General features: G+C 35.5%; 1 protein-coding gene across 5 annotated transcripts in view; it reads right to left on the bottom strand.

Annotated features, from left to right (window-relative positions):
• LOC127869007 (MICAL-like protein 1) overlaps nt 1–18,270 on the bottom strand; it is a 60,871-nt gene extending 42,601 nt beyond the window's left edge. For 2 of the 5 annotated variants that reach the window (XM_052411253.1, XM_052411255.1), the window contains exons 1-3: nt 11,238–11,531; nt 8,586–8,905; nt 784–832 (exon numbers count right to left, since the gene is read on the bottom strand). In XM_052411253.1, coding sequence (XP_052267213.1) covers nt 784–832; nt 8,586–8,734 — 198 coding nt within the window. In that variant the 5' untranslated portion in view covers nt 8,735–8,905; nt 11,238–11,531. Of the gene's footprint in view, nt 1–783; nt 833–1,603; nt 1,708–8,585; nt 8,906–11,237; nt 11,533–18,200 lie in introns of those variants that run through there. The other 3 variants (XM_052411254.1, XM_052411256.1, XM_052411257.1) reach the window with 3 other exon arrangements.
• Nucleotides 18,271–20,786: the final 2,516 nt, after the last annotated feature.

Here is a 20,786-nt window from a genome sequence, read left to right as displayed (position 1 = left end):
CTGGACATAATTTCAGTTAATTGAACAAATGTACAAAAATACTTATATGTGACAAATAAAAAACAAGAAACCGTCAGAGACGGGTGATGCTCCCCAAAGTTTTTTTTGGTCACAATATTGCACTATATATTCAGATAAAAGGAAACGTCTTGATGGGCATAACTTTGGACAAAATAATGCGATGGATGGTTAAGCAACTTAAAAATTTCAAAGGGCCATAACTCTCTAAATAAATCATCTAACCAGAACCCACTAATAACATGCGCATCTCCTCAAGGTAGTTAAGCTTCCCATAAAGCTTCATTGTATTCCAGTCAGTAGTTGGGGAGAAATAGCCCGGGACAAGAATTGCACTATATGTACAGTTTATAGAAAAATTCAAAGGGCCATAACTCTGTGAAAAATCATCCGACCATAACCGGCTGATAATATGCACATCTCCTGTTGGTAGTGAAGCTTCCCATAAAGTTTCATTGAATTTCCGTAATAAGTTGCTGAGAAATATCTCGGACAAGAATTGCACTATATGTACAATGGAAAATTTCAAAGGGCCATAACTCTGTGAAAAATCATCCGACCAGAGCCCGCTGATAATATACAAATCTCCTCTTGGTAGTGAAGCTTCCCATAAAGTTTCATTGAATTCCGGTCATTAGTTGCTGATAAATAGCCCGGACAAAAATTGTGCATGGACGGAAACACTGACACACGGACGGACGGACAGACGAAGCGGTGACTAATTTTTTGGGGAAGCATAATGATGCATACAATAGTTCTTCTTACCAAATTGTTGTTTTCAAAAACATTTTCTTTGGACAATGAGTCGTAGTCACTGAAAGGATAAACATAAAATGTTTAAATGAACTCTGTAACAACCTTATAGATGGGCATATTTTATTTCAAAATCTAGCTGATTGAACCAATTTCTAAATCTTTTTTTAGATTTTTAGACAAATTATCTGACCAAGAGTCATGAAGATTTTGCAATAAATGTGGCCTCTATAGTTGTTGCATAGTCGGTGGAACACAATACCGTACACAAGTCCAATACAGTTTTCATTAAGATTTATTTTTGCTGATTAAACTGATTTCTGTAAAATATTCTAAACAACAAGATTAATGTGGCGGCCTAACGGCCCTGTGACAACAAGTAATAATGACCTATCTGCTCAGTTGTCTTACATGTGCTGACTCTCTGTACTAAAGTGAATATATCAATATACATTGAAAAACTTTACATGAGATTATACAACAATTAATGGGCTGCATGTGCTAACCCAAGACATGGCTAATAAGTGAACCAATCGCTGGGCAATAACTTGGGGTATTCTCCTAGTCTAGTTTGAAGTTAACATATGATGTCTATTTGTATATCGATTTAGGTAGACACGGTATTGAACTTGATGCAAAACAAATAATTAATACTATCCTTAGTAATCTACAATGTATCTTATGCAGTATGTGACATAGTGTTCACAAGGTAGATGTTGACAACAAATCACTGAAAAACCAACAACACATGAAACGTGATCACATAAACTCACCATGATCATGTTTTGCTCAGGTGAGCTAAATTCAAACATCGTGGTTTTCTAGTACTTACATGTCTGAATTGTATTGCCAAAATTGTATAGTCTATACATAAATATGACGATGAGCAGACAATTTTCTTTAAAAAAGTTTGAAACCTATCCTACTTATGTTTGGAAAATAAACATCTTAAAAGCTATTTTAACCACACATTATCAACTTTATCAATGGACATGGAATTAACCTTCTTGCACAATGGTAGTATCTTTGTAACTTAAATTCTTATCAATACATGACAAACATCCAAATATGTTGATAGCCAAGATAGCTTTTGTGAGATGCATATTAAATTGGGCTTACTCATGGCTAACTTTGTCACACTAGAAGACCATTATTGTTTGTGGACAATGTTATCAATCATTGGCCTTAAATAGCAGTAACCTTAAAATAGGTTGGGAAACCATACCCAAGTGCTGTGAAGCCACCAAGTTACTTACCTGTGTAAACAGGTATTAAATAATAATCCATTCAATTCAAATTATAAATACAAACAATAACTGTTTAACACATATTGTTCTCTCAATCTTATTTTACATTAGACTTCAATATCTATTCACTGATATTACCACTTTTATATCATAAACAATTCCTGAAACTGTGTGTTAATACTTCAGATATTTTCTATAGAAATCTAGGGTCCTGTTTTAATTAAGCTTTTATAACGAACTTAATATGTAACGACTACATTTTAACAACCAATGATATGTTTAATGTAACAGAAAATTAACAAAATGAACAAACGTTTGTTCATTTTTATTTTTTTTTATTTCCAACAGTAATCAAATCATATCATGGCAGACAGTCATCTACTAAGAAAATTGCAAGGTCCACAGATTTTTTCACAAAAGTTCCTATAGGGTATCCAGCTATGCTCCTATGTGTAGTCCAGCTCTCTTACAACAAGCTAGCTGGTCCCTAAAACTACCCATAAAAACCGCAGTGCTCCAGCGAGGCCTAAATGGAAGGGCGCCACGCCCTGCCCTTCCGAGGCCCCGCCCTGCCCTTCTGAGGCCCCACCCTGCCCTTTTATTTATTTATATTTTTGACATAAAATACAGTATAAATCTCTAATTACATCGTAATTAATTTATTCCTCATTGTAGACATTTTAATTGCATGGTTTAATAATATTGGGAATAATATATTCTAACCATTATTAATAACATACAAATAAATATGCAAAAATGAGCATTCCAGATATGCCAGCGCACTCAAAAGTGACCTTTTGACAAAATACTGAGCGTCAAAAGTGCCCTTTTGACAAAATAACCCCCCCCCCCTGCCCTTTTCAAATCCTAGCTGGTGCACTGAAAAGGTAATGCCTGCTGATGCTTAGCATTAAAGGGGCCTTTTCACATTTTGTTAAATTGACAAAATTGAAAAAAGTTGTTTCAGATTCGCAAATTTTCGTTTTTTATGATATTTGTGAGGAAACAGTAATACTGAACATTTACCATGTTCTAGTATACCCATTATATGCATCTTTCAACGATTTAAAAACCTGAAAATTATAAAGCGTTGCAACGTGAAACGATTGAATAATTTGGCGAGTTCTGTTGTTGTCATTATATTTTGTGAAACTACAAAGATTGCTTACATAAAGTATAAAATATGTCTGATATACATACTTGGCAGAATGGTCGAGCAGTCTAATTGGTAGAGTTTTGACTCCAGGGGTCAGTGGTTCGAGCCCTGCTGAAGGTTAATTTTTTTTCTTTTTTTAATTTTATTCTTTATTTTTTACTGGAGCTTTTTAGATCCAATTTTTACATTTATCAATATAAAGCATTTAATGACAAACTTCAAAACATGCCAAAATCTGGTAAAAGGCCCCTTTAAGTCCTCTAACTTTAACCCTTTCAGTGCTGGAACCGAATTTTGAAGGCCTTTTCAAACAGTTTGGATCCAGATGAGACGCCACAGAACGTGGCGTCTCATCAGGATCCAAACTGTTTGCTATTCTGATAGTATTCTTTGAAAAAAATCGAAGAAAATGCTAATTTGAAATATTCAGCAGACAACATTTTAGCAGACGACAAATTTCCCAGCATGCAAAGGGTTAATATGAGCAACACTCTGGGAAAACAGGACTTAATGCATGTGCCTAAAGTATTGTCCAGTAAGGCTTAATGCATGTGCCTAAAGTATTGTCCAGTAAGGCTTAATGCATGTGCCTAAAGTATTGTCCAGTAAGGCTTATCAGGGACGACATGTTCCACCCAGACTTGATTTTCATTAAGAAGTACTTCCTTTAAACAAAACATCCCATAAAAGCAGAAAGTGTCGTCCCTGATTAGAATGTGCAGACTGCATCTTAATACATTTAAATAGGCAATAAGCTTCAGTTAAATGCTGCATTTATCTAGTTTATTTTAAAATGAATTAATAAATAATTTTGATACTTATATGAGGTTAAACTGATTTAAGTTTCATGTTCATACTTATTTTTGTGTTTTACATTATTTTTTAGCACAATTTGCTTCTTACAATTCTTAAAATCTGCAAAATTTTAAACTTAAAAGGCTGTCACAGTGGAATCACACAACTAGAAAAATTTCCATAAAACATGGTCCAGTTCAAGTGTGCAATGTGTTTTAACTCACAAAAGGTTGTTAAAAGATGTGTATCAGTTGCTACTGGATTTTTTAAGAATGGAGGCATTGGTGCCTTAACCAATAAATGAAGACAATAACATGCTCATAGTTATTTTTTGTTTTGGACCAACATAAATCGAATAGTGTTCAAAAACAATCATGATTAAATTATACTCATACTGCACCTAAAATGTAAAAGAATACAACAAGGAGGGACACCCCTCACAACCACGTGCCAATATGGCCCAAAATCCCTTCACACTTAAGTGGGAGAAACCCTGAATGTGAAAAGGAAACACAGAGTAAAAGTAAATTATGATACTGAAGTAATTTGCAAGGAGAATTTTTTTTCATGACTTTGACATTAAACAATAGTACAACATTCTTCGCATTTCAGAGAAGGACATTTATTCAATGTCACAACAGGAAAGAACTTCTTTACAAAGGTCAATGGTCAGATGAGAATGGTAAATCACAACTTGACAATAATTAACATGCCTTAATTCAAACACTGTTTACCATGGGACATGATAGGACAGGCCAGCTTTGTTTGTTCTAATGGATGAGTCAATATTGTTTACCCTTGCCACACTTGTGAATAACAATGACCAGTTAAGTGTCTTGTCAGTAATCAGGATGATCTCACTGAACAATGTCAAATACCATTCAGTCAAAGTTGGTACTATATTACATCATATTCTGGTCAATTACAAAGGGAGGTACAGCCCTGTTTCATTATAATTGGTGTATGACAACCCACACTGCAAAATACATCACATCAATCTAAGTCATTTGCAAGGGTTTTAATGTCTGTCAGGAAACCAAACTATTGACACAAACTTCCCATCAAATTGTTGCCAATGTTATGTGCAATAAAAGCTAACACAAAGCAGTTATCAAGGTTGTAAAGACATTGTCAATGTAACATTAACTACACCACAGGTCAAGTATGCAAAGTCATTCTCCCTGCCCATCATAGTCAATGAAAAAGCTATTGATACCAATAGAACAACTTGTTAAACCAGTCAAACAAAAGCTGCAAGCTCACAAGATAGCTAAATAAAGGAAAAACTGCAACCTCACAAGATAGCTATATAAAGCTGCAACCTCACAAGATTGCTGTACAGGGAAAGCTGCAACCTCACAAGATTTCTGTACAGGGAAAGCTGCAACCACACAAGATAGCTATAGAAAGGAAAAGCTGCAACCTCACAAGATTGCTGTACACAGAAAGCTTCAACCTCACAAGATTGCTGTACAGGAAAAGCTGCAACCTCACAAGATTGCTGTACAGAAAAAGCTGCAACCTCACAAGATTGCTGTACAAGGAAAGCTTCAACCTCACAAGATTGCTGTATATGGAAAGTTGCAACCTCGCAAAATTGCTGTACAGGGAAAGCTGCAACCTCACAAGATTGCTGTACAAGGAAAGTTGCAACCTCACAAGATTGCTGTACAGGGAAAGCTGCAACCTCACAAGATTGCTGTACAGGGAAAGCTTCAACCTCACAAGATTGCTGTACACGGAAAGCTTCAACCTCACAAGATTGCTGTTCAGGGAAAGCTGCAACCTCACAAGATGGCTATATAAAGGACAAGCTGCAACCTCACAAGATTGCTGTACACGGAAAGCTTCAACCTCACAAGATTGCTGTACAGGAAAAGCTGCAACCTCACAAGATTGCTGTACAGGAAAAGCTGCAACCTCACAAGATTGCTGTACAGGAAAAGCTGCAACCTCACAAGATTGCTGTACAGGAAAAGCTGCAACCTCACAAGATTGCTGTACAGTAAAAGCTGCAACCTCACAAGATTGCTGTACAGGAAAAGCTGCAACCTCACAAGATTGCTGTACAGGAAAAGCTGCAACCCCACAAGATTGCTATACAGGGAAAGCTTCTACCTCACTGGATTGCTGTACAGGAAAAGCTGCAACCTCACAAGATTCCTGTACAAGGAAGCTGCAACCTCATAAGATTGGTGTACAGGGAAAGATGGAACCTCACATGATTGCTATGTAGAGAAAATCTGCTACCTCATGTGATTGCTCTTAAAGCCAAAAGCTGTAACTTCACATCTTTACTATGTGGAAAAAAGCTTTAATCGCACCTGATTGCTATGCAGAGAAAAGCTGCAACATGTTGTTATTGCTAAGTAGAGAAAGCTGTTTCCATTAACAAATGAGCAACGTTTGTAATTCAAATCTCTAATGTTTGTTAAATATGAATCTATATGAGGATAGAGAACACCAAGATTAGTGCTTTTAACGGAAAAGATTATATCTGTATAGTGGTATTGAGTGTTTTGAATGTAACTGGAAAGTTGGGTGCAATAATGTTGCATTGGCTAAACATTTCTTAAATAAAAACAATTTTATACCACACTCAACCATCAGCTTAAGTAACTGCAAATGACATGTGTATAGTTGCATATGGATTGTGTCCATGAATATGTAAGGGATTGATTCATGAACAGACTTGTCAATGTGGCTGACATTTGTAATTTTGTTGCACTGTTGTTTGCTTTTCAAAACAGGATAAATACAATCTACTTAAACTCATACTGATAAGTATTGTGCAATCCAACCTCTAATCACATCTTTCATATTTAGGTTAGAAAACCACATAAACACGTTGATTGCATATAACACACAATGAAACAGAATAATGTACGTAATTTTATTGTATGCAAAATAAATCTGTTTGTCTTGTTCAAATGAACTGTACATGGAGCTGTGTGGATAATTAATGTATCTAAGATACACATAAACACACAAAGCCATTATGGGTTTGGTATGCAACACTTTCGACAAAACTGAATAGAAAACAGTTGGGTTTCTCAACATCTTGCAGTTGCTGTTTCATTTCTTACCTGTACTTTTATAAACGTTTCACTTTCTGTTTCAGGTATATATTGGGCGATGAATACATCTGAGCTCTGATGAATGTTACATGAATGACATAATTTATAACATTGAGATAACAATGGTGCAATTTATAGGGTATTGGTAACTGGGAGGATTTGGATTCCACTGAGGAGTCATTCTAATAACTTCCCCCAAAACAAGTACTGTTTTTTTTCCGAGGAAACAAACACAGGAGTGCTTATATTAGTTCATTGCTTTGAATGTATAAAAGAAAAAAATAATATGTTTCAACAGTCACAGAAAAAATGACAATGCCACAACCGTACACAGTTACTCAAATTGTTGGCCACAGAGTAAAAAGAACATTTCTATACACAGGTGTGGCGTATAAACCAACATATACCATATTACCCAGTAATCAATTAATGGATACAATATGCAAAAGGAGACAAAAGACACTCTTAGACCATAGCTGATAAAATATTTATACAATGATCTGCCTGCTTCGATTATACAAGGCAACAGAATCTTGAACTGTGAACTCACATCTGAAGATCATGAATAATTATAGTGTATTCTTTTGATGCAAGGCAATAACTAAAAGAAGGGCCTAAAATAAGGCCACTTATTTTAGCTGTCCATCTTTAAGCTATTGTCGATGGTATGGTTCAGTAGACCATAATGGGTGCCATTTTAATTTTAGCAGGAACAATATATTACTTAGTTTTTTTTAACAAATCATTTCTTATACTTTTATAAAACTCATATGCATTTATCAGAATTAAACTTCACATATCTCTAATCTAAGCAAATCATTGTTTTGTTTGCTAAATTGTTCAAATATAAACAAGCCTAGACTTTCCATGGTCCAATAAATACCTGTGACCTGGGTGTTTCAAGTTTATTGTAAAAATGACCAACATTTTTTGACACCTCACATTACTTAACCTTTTAGTTATTAAAACAGTCCGATCAAAGCTTGTTTTGTTTAGAGAAGACAGCTGCAGTTCTCCCCCATATGAGCCGCATAATGTGAAAATGGGTCTTATGATATATGCAGCAAGCAAAGTCCCCTGACCTGCATGCACATCCTGCATTATTTTCAGGAGCTTCCATGACACCTAATGAGACCACAACACCTTGCATGACTTTATAGTGAACAGGGTAGATCATTTCAACTGCGCACAGGTGACCAACTTTCTATATTGTTAATGAGGGACCAAACAAGAGCTGTCTCCATCGGAGAACATATGCACCCGAAAAACGCTTTTTGGAAACCTAAACATAGAGTTTGAAGCCTAAACCCGAACCCTAACTTCAAGGTCAAGGTAAAAGGGGTCGAAATGTTTGTACATATGGAAAGGTCTTGTCCTTATACACATGCATACCAAATATGAAGGTTACATCTGAAGCGACATAGAAGTTAAGAGCATTTTTCGAAACCTAAACGCAAAAGTGTAACTGACAGACGGACAGTGTGATCACTATATGCCCTCCTTTGGGGGCATAAAAACATATTGTTCCCAGACACTTACATGAGGTCTGGTCGGAACCGGTGAATAATGGCGCAGAATGCGAGCCCTGATTTCCACGACTTATCCATGTCCCGCACTTCCACGTCGCGATATCCCTCTGCCATCTTCTTACACCACATCTGCAGGTTCTTCACTTTTGTCATCGCCATGATGATCGAATGAAATTTGAGGGGCTCTCAAAATGTTGGGAAAATCATCCAATACAAGTACATATGAACACAGTCAGCAACCAGTGCTATAAATTAATTTGCACATCATCCGGTGTTGACACTGATTCTAGTTGAAGGAGTAACCTTTGGGGTAACATTTTTCCATGGTTCCTGAAAGATTAAAAATATGCAGTGAAATATTTTTTTCTTTTTTTGATTTCATGCATTTATTACTGCAAGTAACTGGTTTGAAGAAAAAGAGTGCTCTGAGTGTAATAAACTTATATCAACAATTCTTCAGTGTTCGCACCTAAAACAATAAAAAAAAACTAGGGATGAAAGAGGGTAAACAAAAATTAACCACTTAACATTTTGCCGTATCTCGTTATTTACTGTTTAACAGAAACATCTTTAAGGGCTTTAGTGGTAAACATATTTAAGTATACGTTAAAAATGTCATATGTACTTTTTCTCTCTAAAGACAGGAAAGTTATTTGAGATCACTTGCTTTGATAACATATCATTTTCTTAATACAAATGTTTTGTAACATTCATTTAATAATTTTGTAAATGTATGCTACATTTTGTATTTATTTTCCACATAACAGCATGTGAGTAAAAAGTAATAAAACTTCAATTTTTTATATCTTTTTTGGTTAGTGATTATATAAAAAATAGATATCCAAAGAGGTGCACGTTTTTCGTGAAGTTTCGGATAAGATTTAGCCCAGGCATTTGACTTTGATTATCTTTATTAGAAAAAAGGTTATCTTTTGGATTGGCAACAGTTATCCATATTTATACCATTGGCTACTGACCTATGACCTCTTGGGAAATTAAGAGTCATGCTAAATCTTGTCACCTCTAATACTTATTCAAAGTCTTTGAAAACTGACAGTTATGGCACATCTATATCTGATTGTGTATATCATTTTTTGCTATACATATATATAATCCTAAACTTTAGCGCATAATGAATTCTCAATAAACATCTTACTGTTGAGATAATTATGTAATTGATTGTATACAAATCAAAATAGCACAGATACTAAAATGTTGTGTTTACATTTAAAGGGGCCTTTTCACAGATTTTGGCATTTTTTTAACTTATTCATTAAATGCTTTATATTGATAAATGTAAACATTGGATCGTAAAAGCTCCAGTAAAAAATCAAGAAAAAAATAAAAAAAAGGAAAAGAACATTGCCCGGAGCAGGTTTCGAACCAGTGACCCCTGGAGTCCTGCCAGAGTGCTGAAGTAAAAACGCTTTAGCCTACTGAGCTATTCCGCCACGTACACATACGTGACGTATTTTATACCTTATATAAGCAATCTTCGTAGTTTCACAAAATTTAACGACAAAAACAGAACTCTCCAAATTATTCAATCGTTTCGCGTTGCAACGCTTTATAATTTTTAGGTTTTAAAATCGTCAAAAGATGCATATAATGGCTATATTAGAGCATGGTTAATGTTCAGTATTACTGTTTCCTCACAAATATCATAACTAAAACGAAAACTTACGAATCTGAAACAACTTTTTTCAATTTTGTCAATTTACCAAAGCGTGAAAAGATCCCTTTAAAAGGTTGATGAAACATAATTTTTTAACATTATTCACTATGTTGTCACAAATCTGGCAAAATTCCAAAAAGCGGTTCGCAAATACCCAACACAATCTTAATTCGCATCCCAAATTGTAACATTCAAGGATAATCAAACAGCAAGAAACAGAATGCATAATTATTTTACATATGCATAGGCCATGGCTGAAGGATTTTCCAACAATTACAAAATTTATGTTATCAGATAAAAGGTATGTTAATTTAATTTTACTAAAAATGCCTAGTGTTCAATATACCAGACACCCCTCAAAATAAATAATTGAAGTGTAATAATACACGCATGAAGATTCTTGATATTTAATTATTAAATGCTTTAACTTCCTTAAGTTTAATGTTTGATACAGACAGAGATAAAACAGGTTTTCATTTCTTGTGAACACCTGATAACAAACCCTTGCATGAACATGCATACAAAAAATATAACAAGGTGTGCATAACACGAAGTACAGTAATCGCAGCTATCCTAATACATGTACATGTAACATATTGCTCAGTTCAATTCATGTTTAACCATATTAACAATATCTCATTATTCAAAGTAATAAATAAAAAAAAATTACTATGAATTTGTTGACACATTATATTAAATAATCATCAAATGTGCCTGACAAGGTTTTAAATGTGAATCAACATCAATATGTTGATTTATTGCAAATAAGTTAACATTTCCATCATTTACTTTAATGAAATGAACTCTTTATTTAAAACAAAAAATACTATATTTATTTATATGATTTTAGTCAACACTATTAAATTCAGAATTCATACCTGTTGAAATCAAATGTTTATATAATTTACTACGGCCCCTGGATAAGAGAGTTACATCTTTACAGAAAAGTGGAAAATAATGGAATGATTACTCTGTTAAAATACTTACTTTCTTTTTGAGTTTACACTAAGCCACAATAACTGTAAGGTACTTTTCTATCCCTTAAATCTTCTATATGTAAGCTAACACACACACACAATTTAATTAATAATAGCTTAAATCCACAAACTACCACATTTTGTGAACATGTCCCATGATTAATAAACCTCATGCAGAAACAATCCTGAACTTTTCAAGATTAAGTTGTCAACAACACCACTGTAGTACAGATCTCTCATACAATAGCAATACTGTCTGCCTCAGTGTCAGCTGATAGTTTAACTTCCCTTCTCAACAAGTAATGCAAGCACAAACCATTGCAACATACCTTCAACTAACCAGGTTTCCAATAATCTATATTTATCACCTTTTGGTGGATGACTCACATGTTTGGAAAATGTCAACAAACTAAACAAAGCTTTTACAATTAATTTAAGACAATTTTTATAAGACATTTTATATACAAACAGAATATCTTCTCAAATGAAAAATAAGCAATTCTTTTTTGGGGCTGAATATTATAACAGTTATTCAGTCATATTCCTTGATATTAAAACGTATCTTTTTGTTCTAACCCAATTTTTATTTCTGTTTAACTGATATTTTTTATTTTAATATTTTCTGTTTAATAATCATTTAAAAGATATTGATCATGCAACAATCCTTTTTCCAAAAGTGATGCTTAAATTCCCAAATTTTACGGGTATAAGTCCTATTCCTAAAATGGAATAACAACCACCTGAATTCTTATTTCCTGATGAACATTATATAAATATTAAACTAGATGAATCAAATTGAATGGTCCTTTTTTCCATGTCCTTTTTTTAATTTGGTATTTGTGTACTTTAATCTTGGTATTTTTCCATCAATCCTGCTAAAATATTGCAGAGATGGTCCTACTATAGCAAATAGCTTGTATTATTACTATATTATTATAAAATGCATAATCAACAACAACAACAACAACAACCTTTATTAGCATATAAGCATAATACAATGCTTTTTTGCCACAAAACAGAAAGTTACACAGTGTGTGTGTTAAACATACATTGATTCAATATTCAATAAGAGAAGTTTACAAAAAACAGTAGTACGTACAGCAGTAATCAATATAATTATATCATCAACTGTAATACGAGGAAAATGTAGAATAATTTTAATTATACAAACATATTCAATGAAAAAAATAAAATTAAAAATAACCTGGCTATGTCTTGTAGAAGTTAACAATTATAACTGATTGTCTATATTATTACGCATTTCATTAGCATTGAAAATATATTTAGCAAGGCTTATTATGTCTCTTTTATTTGCCGACTGCATTAGAAAGTCAAATTTATTGAACGTTGGCCACCTTTGAAAATAATCATTCCTTAATGATCTCTATCCAAACACTTAAGATCAATGGGTAATAACTCTTTAAACTGGAAAAAAAGTACAACAAAAGTTGTCCATACATGGGAATCCAGTAAGAAATCAATAAATACTTTGGAATACCATAGTTTAGTTAAGAAACATAAACTAATTAAAGTATTGTGAAATTTCTGTGAATCTTATCAAATCCTGAACAGGAAATACATCTCATGCACATAATTATTTTTATTTCTACATGAGGTTAACAGGCTAAACCAAAGGACTTTGACATTTGTTTCTGCTTTTGAGTAAAATAACCCACCATAGAGCTCAGCACATTTGTCCTCATCCCCAGGGTAGAAGGACTGTAATGTATATGTCAATCACAGTCTGTGGGTTAATGTAACCAAGATCTAAAATATTACCAAAGTCTTCTTATGCACTCCTAGAATAATAACTAATGACAGTTTCCCGCCTGTACTGAATCATTTTCAGTGAGTCTAATGTCTCTCTGCCTGCTGCTGAAGGGACGAAAAGTTGGTAAATGCATATCAAGTATGTAGATACAAAATAACTACTTCAATCAATAAATACACGTTATTCCTTTAACAGCTAATCTCTATGAGAACGTTTGGAAAGAAGGAGGGACAGAATCCTGATTAGTTGACTGTTCAACACCTCCAAGAACTTGAAAAAATCATAGCAACCAAGCGCTCAGTTCTTCTTGCCTACAAGAAGTCTCCATGCCAGAAGACGCTCACAGCTTTACTGACAACAGGCTGCAACACTTAACGTATTGCCCCAGGCTGCGCCAAAGACTACTGACACCTGCTGAGCAACAGCATCCAGCGCTCAGCCAACTGTGGGAATGTGCATGGCATGTACAACGGCATGAAGAAACCAGTGGGCCCCGCTTGAAGGAGATTACCATGCTGAAGTCTTCCACTGGGGATGCAATCAGTGATGGTGACCAACAGATGAGGAGATAAATTTAGCAATACTCAGAGCTATTCTCTAGGGCAACTGTTGTCACCCAATCTGCCTAAAATGAAACAGCTTGACTCTCTGCCCACTGTCAAAGACCTTACCAAAGCCATTGACTCACTGAGCTGTGGCAAAGCCCCAGGAAGTGACGGCATCCCACCTTAGGCCATCAAATGCTGAAAGACCACCTTACTCCAGCCACTGCATAATCTTCTGCTCTTGTGTTGGGAAGAAGACACAGTCCCGAAAGACATGCGAGATGCCACCATAGTCACCCTATACAAGAACAAGGGTGACCAGAGTGACTGCAACAACTACAGAGGCATCTCTCTGCTGAGCGTGGTTACCCACATACTTTGCAGACAAGACATTTGCAGCATGAATCTATCCAGTGTGGCTTCCCCACTGACAGATCAACCACAAACATTATCTGCACAGTACGCCAACTCCGAGAAAAGTGTAGAGAACAGGGTATGCATTTTTACCTGGCCTTCATCGACCTTATCAAGGCTGGTAAGCAGACCTGGACTAATCAACCTTTTGGAGAAAAAGAAGATCAGCTTCCCCATCAAACTGCACATCCATGAAAGGAACTATTGTCTTCCTTCAAGAAGAGTTGCGTGCTAACACCTGCTTTGACTCTTTCACTGATTCTATCTACCTTTACACCAGGTCTGACTGGAAACTATTCAACCAGAACAAAAGTAATTGAAGTTTCCTTCAGAGAAATGCATTTTACAGACGATGCTGCGCTTGCTATGCACACAGAGGAGGCCCAACAGAGACTTAAATCTCTTTGCTTATGCGTGCACAGACTTTGGGCTCACTGTTACCTTGAAAAAACAACAATTATCCCTGAATTAAAGATTGGGGAAATTATCCAGGACATGGTCTACGACTACACCTACCTCATGTCCACGACTTCACCTACCTTGGGTCAACCTTAAGCAGCAACCTGTAAATTGGTGCTGAGCTTTGAAAGCCTATCCAAAAGGCTTCGGCTACCATGGCCAGACTGCCAAAGAGAGTCTGAGAGAACAAACTTCTGATAGGAAAAACAAAGATAAAGGTATATCAGGCCTGTGTACACAGAATGGCGGATGAAGGCCTACCAAAGATTGAATTTGTCATGTACAAACAGCTTGCCACCTACACTCATTTATTGTAATACATGTAAAGCCATTTAAAGGCAAACATTTTGCCATTGATTTGATTCTTAGGCTATAGGTATTGTAACACAATGTTATTTAGGACTTTAGCCTTACTAGTGCTGGGACTCTTCTGGTTCCACACATAATGAAGCCTCAGTAATGAAAGGATCTCGTAAACTTCTAAATACACACCGTAATGATCAGAGCACTACTCCTGAACAAGCATTTGCAACAAAGACAGGCAAAAACAAATGCATTTCATTTCAAATGTTACCTAATGGGCCCTAGTACTACCCACAGAATAATCAAATGATTTAAAATAATGAGGCGCTAATTCTCAATAGTAATTGGCTTTAGAAAGAGCAGTGTTGCAGAGTGAGAGAGATAAAGAGCTAGGGTAAGATGTAAGGCTTGGCACCCCTGACTGATAGTGCCTGCAAGAAACATTACTAATTATCCCCACGCTTTTTGAAAAGCGTGGGGATATTGTGGTTATCTCCGCCGTCTGTCCGTCCGTCCATCCTGGCCACTATCTCGGAAATAATCTCCTCCTACACTATATGCACTAGAACCTTGAAACTTACACACATGGTAGCTATGAGCATATGTGCGACCCTGCTGGAATTTTGATCTGACCCCTGGGTCAAAAGTTATGGGGGTTGGGGTGGGGCCGGATCAGAGGTTTTCACTCATTTTTTAATGTTATTTTACATTAACTTCTTCATTTCTACACCGATTTACTTCAAATTGATACTGAACATCTCTTATGACAACACGGTCAATCTCAACTATGTATGGCCCCATTACCAACCCTGGGGCGCCCCCGCCCACATAGGCCACACCCACCCAAAATTGCCTTTTACTTAAGTTCTTCATTTCTACACCGATTCACTTCTAATTGATACTTAACTTCTCTTATGACAATACGGTCAATCTCAACTATGCATGGCCCCATTACCAACCCTGGGTCAAACATGCAGCCTGGGGATACGCATCAGCCTTTGCCGCGCCATTTCTAGTTATAGTTGTGATAATCAAACTCCCAGCTTTTATCAGGAGTTGCAACTGATAACAGTTTTTTTCATGAAAACTCGCAGCCTGGAATCCAGGCGGCACTTTAATCTGTAATATGAGCCACATAAAATGGCATAATCACAAAAAGATCATATATATCCCTAGTGCACATTAAATCATACGTTGATATGGTGTGCTCGCCAATAATGATATTAATCCAAGTTTCAAACACATCAACATTTAATGGAAATGTGTAAGTATTTGCAATTGACAACACCAAGTAATGCAAATTCGAAAAATATGCAAAAATTATAATTCAAATACCTGCGGAATCCTTGACAAGATAGATCTCCTGTCTTATCAACCAATCATGCTTCATGGACTACCTCCGGAACCTGATAAATTAAATGCTCAATTCAAAACTTTGGCTTTAGGTTTGTCACAGTTTGACTACCTTTTTTATCAACTTTTTGTTTTGAGCATTTCTCCACACAAAACATTCAAATTTGATGTCCATGGTAAAAGAGTTTTTGTTTTGATGTATTGGGTTGATTGAACTTGGTTTTATAGATTTTTATCCCCACGCTTTTTGAAAAGCGTGGGGATATTGTGGTTGTCTCTGCCGTCTGTCTGTCCGTCCTGGCCACTATCTCCTCCTACACTATAAGCACTAGAACCTTGAAACTTACACACATTGTAGCTATGAGCATATGTGCGACCCTGCACTATCTGGAATTTTGATCTGACCCTTGGGTCAAAAGTTATGCGGGTTGGGGCGGGGCCGGGTCAGAGATTTTCACTCATTTTTTATGTTATTTTACATTAACTTCTTCATTTCTACACGGATTTACTTCAAATTGATACTGAACCTCTCTTATGACAATACGGTCAATCTCAACTATGCATGGCCCCATCACCAACCCTGGGGCGCCTCACCCACATAGACCACACCCACCCAAAATTGCCTTTTACTATAATTTCTTCATTTCTACACTGATTCACTTCAAATTGATACAGAAATTCTCTTATGGCAATACGGTCAATCTCAACTATGCACGATAATATGGTCAATATCAACTATGCATGGCCCCATTACCAACCCTGAGGCGCCCCACCCACATAGGCCACACCCATCCAAAATTGCCTTTTACTATAACTTCTTCATTTGTACACCGATTCACTTTTAATTGATACTTAACTTCTCTTATGACAATACGGTCAATCTCAACTATGCATGGCCCCATTACCAACCCTGGGGCGCCCCTGGGTCAAACATGCGGCGTGGGGATACGCGTCGGCCTCTGCCGCGCCATTTCTAGTATGTACTTGTGACTTATTTGCTTTACATGGAATTTGTAGTCCAACTTGTTGACGCTCTCAAATATTAAGCTACTTTTTATATTGGTAATATTTGGAGCGTACAACGGCTGAAGCATTCAAACAATATTGGACATTTTTCCTTCTTTGTCTATATTGTTGCACAAGATTTTGTGCGCAACATTCAAACCCTGATATCAGACACTTAATATCAACGGATTGCAATAATATTTACATACCTGTGTAGATAATTCATTTCTCGATAATTTTCCGTAAAAATTATGTAATGACACTTTGAATTTTGCACGCCTGAGCAATTTAAATCCAACCACTATTCAAATGTTCAATATCCCTCGATTCGCTTGCTGTGTAGATATAAATCGATAACACGGCCTCGATGTTAAGAATCTGGTTTAAATGTGGAAGAATAAACAACGTAAAATACAGTTTGCGTTCGTCTGTTGTGGTTCAGAGCGTTACATAGTAAACCGATGTTATTATACTTTTCTGGATTAATTAAGCATTGGTTTTTTTTCTAAAGTGACAATTAAAAAGTTCTGAAATAAATAACATCTTTTATTTTGATACTGTACATAAATAATATTGATACAGATGGTACAGTATACCGTCCTTTGTAACGTAGAATGTAAGTTCATAAAACAACACAGACAGAGGTGCGAAAAAGACATGCATAAAAAGTTGCTGAAACTTAGAAGAGTGAATAGAAACAGCGCCATATATGTTTTGAACATATGCTTATTAAATCGACAAAGATGAGCATACTAGATCTAGTTAGGTAAAAGTCTGTATTAAAAGCTCATGTTAAATAAAATTACACGTACACGTTACACCGTAATGCCTTCTTCTGAGTGGCTGATATTTAAATCTGTTTCATAATATGGCAAGAGGTCAGTGATATTGTTGCGATTTAAGCAGAAGTTTAACTGAAGAATTTATGCCTTTCTAACTTCAATTGGACGATATTTGAGGTAAAAATGGACTTCTGAACTTAAACTGAATGAGTTGGTAATGTTATTTTGCAATTCTACGCAAATTGATGAAAATTTAAACTTTCTGGTGTCCACCACATAATGGGTCCTTCACCAATAAGACATTCCAAAAATTTAGCCCATATAAAACAGGGTTTTTTTACCTTATATAACAGTCTTCCCCCACCAAACTAGGCTGGTTTTTTCCCCTTTCCGGACCAAAAAATTCCCCCTAAAAAAAAAAAAAAAAATTTTTTTTTTTTTTTTTAATAGAAAGATGTGTCTCATGATTATAATATCTCAATTCTATTTCAATTTAATCTTGTCAAACGTACTAAATTATGAAAAAAGCATTAAAACAGTTTTTATTTTTTCCCCAAATATGTCTCTTTCGCCCTCTATTTTCGCCTTTCACCCAGCGTCCAGCGTCTTCCCCTTTTTCTAAAAAAAATACCTGTAAAAAGTATTTCTAAATTCTTTGCGAGTTTTATAAATAAGACTAATGGAATTTGGTACTTGAAAAAAAAAATATATATATATAATACAAGAACAGGTATACAACCATGATTTAAAAAGTGTATTGAATAACACTTGAAAATATGAACAGCAAGAAAAATTAACTAATGCACATATGCCGTTGTGGTGACCAACAGCCTGAACAGGAAGCGTCAATCTATGAATGATTAAACAATGTTAACTTGATGAAAGTACAAGTATACTGCAACACGGTTGACTCGCGGTACTTGAGAAATATTCACTTGCGTCTAGAAACGATCTTCATATATCATATAAATGATTGAAAGGACAATCATATTTAACTTTACTTTATTTGACAACTGCCTTTTTATGGCGAAAATCCTTCAATATTAACTGCTGTAGAAACAAATCCAACACCACTGTCCGCCATGGTTGTTTATTTTTCTCCTGGTAGATTCGCGGTAAATCAGTTAAACAGCACCAATTTTAAATTAAACATGAATGATCAAAGCTCTGACATACCATTCAAAGTAACAATCATACAAAACAATTTAAATAAATGGAATTTAAGACATCAAATAAAATAAAGAGCACAGTTATTTTTAGGCAATGTTTTTTTTTTTGGCTACGACAATTAACTGAACTACACAAATTCAAATGTTGTTTAAGTCTGAGTTTTACGACATTTATCGTGTAAGTACCTGTTATCGAACAACACCTATTATCGGACGTTTTGTTTTGGTTCTGTATACACACGCCCAAAAGTGCGCATGATGTCACATTGATAAACAAATGGTCGCACATGAAGTCCATGACCTACTTGCCTACTTAGCTTGAAACAAACGCGCCGAAAACAGGTTAAAGGAATGCATTTATTGTTATTTACACCGTTTGATGTGCTTTTTGCTATTACTTTTTAAATGCATTTATCAAAATGTGCATTTACACACCAAAGAGCATATTTCCGTTTGCAATTTTGATTGCAGCATACGCAGATTTTTTCGACGAGTCCGGATCACGTGATAGTCATGTGACTTTGTATATACTGGAGTAGTATTTAAGTGTCATTTAATAGGTCATGTTTATATCGGCCCCCATTTTGTTTTGTCTGCTAAAGGTGACAATAACCAGGGAATCATTGTTATGAATTCTTGAAGGTAGTTTGCTGGAAAACTTTACAGATAAATCATTCAATGATTGAACTGTTAGTCATTTGTTAAAACAAACTGTTTTTGTCATTTTAAGTGTTTCATTTTTAACGTAATTTAACGTAATTTCTTAGGTGTTCGATAACTGGTTCGTCCACCATAATTACCAAAAATCGATTCCAATCTGTAGGGAGACATGTTTTCTGTCAGATTTGACAAGTAGGTCACCAAGGATTGTTAATAAACAAAATCCAGAGGGCGCTAATGAAATACCGCAACTCAACCCGACCCGCGACTTAACCGGGTTTGAGTATATGTCCAAAACACCTACTTAAAGTTTCACCCAAAGGACCCCAAAATTGAAGCGTGTAATTCAGATGTCCTAATATTAGTTATAAAAGAAGACAAAGCTCAAAGTATTCAAGAAGAACTATGTGTTCCATTGAGCCGAATTTTATCCGAAATTAAATCCGAATTATATTACAGTACAGTTCAGATCTTGATTTTAACAAACGGTCATATAAATGGCAATTGATATTGACCTTTTGTATAGGTTTAAACTGTGTGAATTAAAAAATTCATCATGTCAAAGTAAAATAATGGCAAATATTAAAAAATTAAAACAAAACCGACTTGTTGATGTTACCTGTATATTCTCACCGGTAAGGCGGGTTACACACCAGTAAAATGTATGTTACACACCATGTGCATGTCTGGTTCCGGAACATAAATAACACTATTGCGTTCCCAGAAATCACTTCTCAACTCAACTGTATGCTTATGAGCGTGGGATCTATGTAGAACAGTTTTCATTTAATGCCAACATGTGCACGAGACGCTTCTAATCAACATTTGCAAAAATCAACATACCGTGTACGAGCTTGGTGCTCGGCTTGGGTACTACATACATGTACCCCGTGTACTCTTAAGTATACTTACATGTACCCCGGGTACGGTAAATATACTTAATCGCACCCGGTCGATATTAGACTGTACCCGATTTGTATTCCCGCCCAAAATCCAATGTCGTAAAACGCGCTACCGATTATCTTAAACAAACTTCTCTTTAAAAACAATGCATCAACATGCTTTTTGAGTATGAGTTTCGATAATATAGAGGCCATT

Source organism: Dreissena polymorpha, chromosome 2 (assembly GCF_020536995.1).
Source record: "Dreissena polymorpha isolate Duluth1 chromosome 2, UMN_Dpol_1.0, whole genome shotgun sequence".
Taxonomy (NCBI): Eukaryota; Metazoa; Mollusca; class Bivalvia; order Myida; family Dreissenidae; genus Dreissena; species Dreissena polymorpha.
The sequence above is the reverse complement of the archived record's forward strand: the minus strand, read 5'-3'. Positions and strand labels throughout refer to the sequence as shown.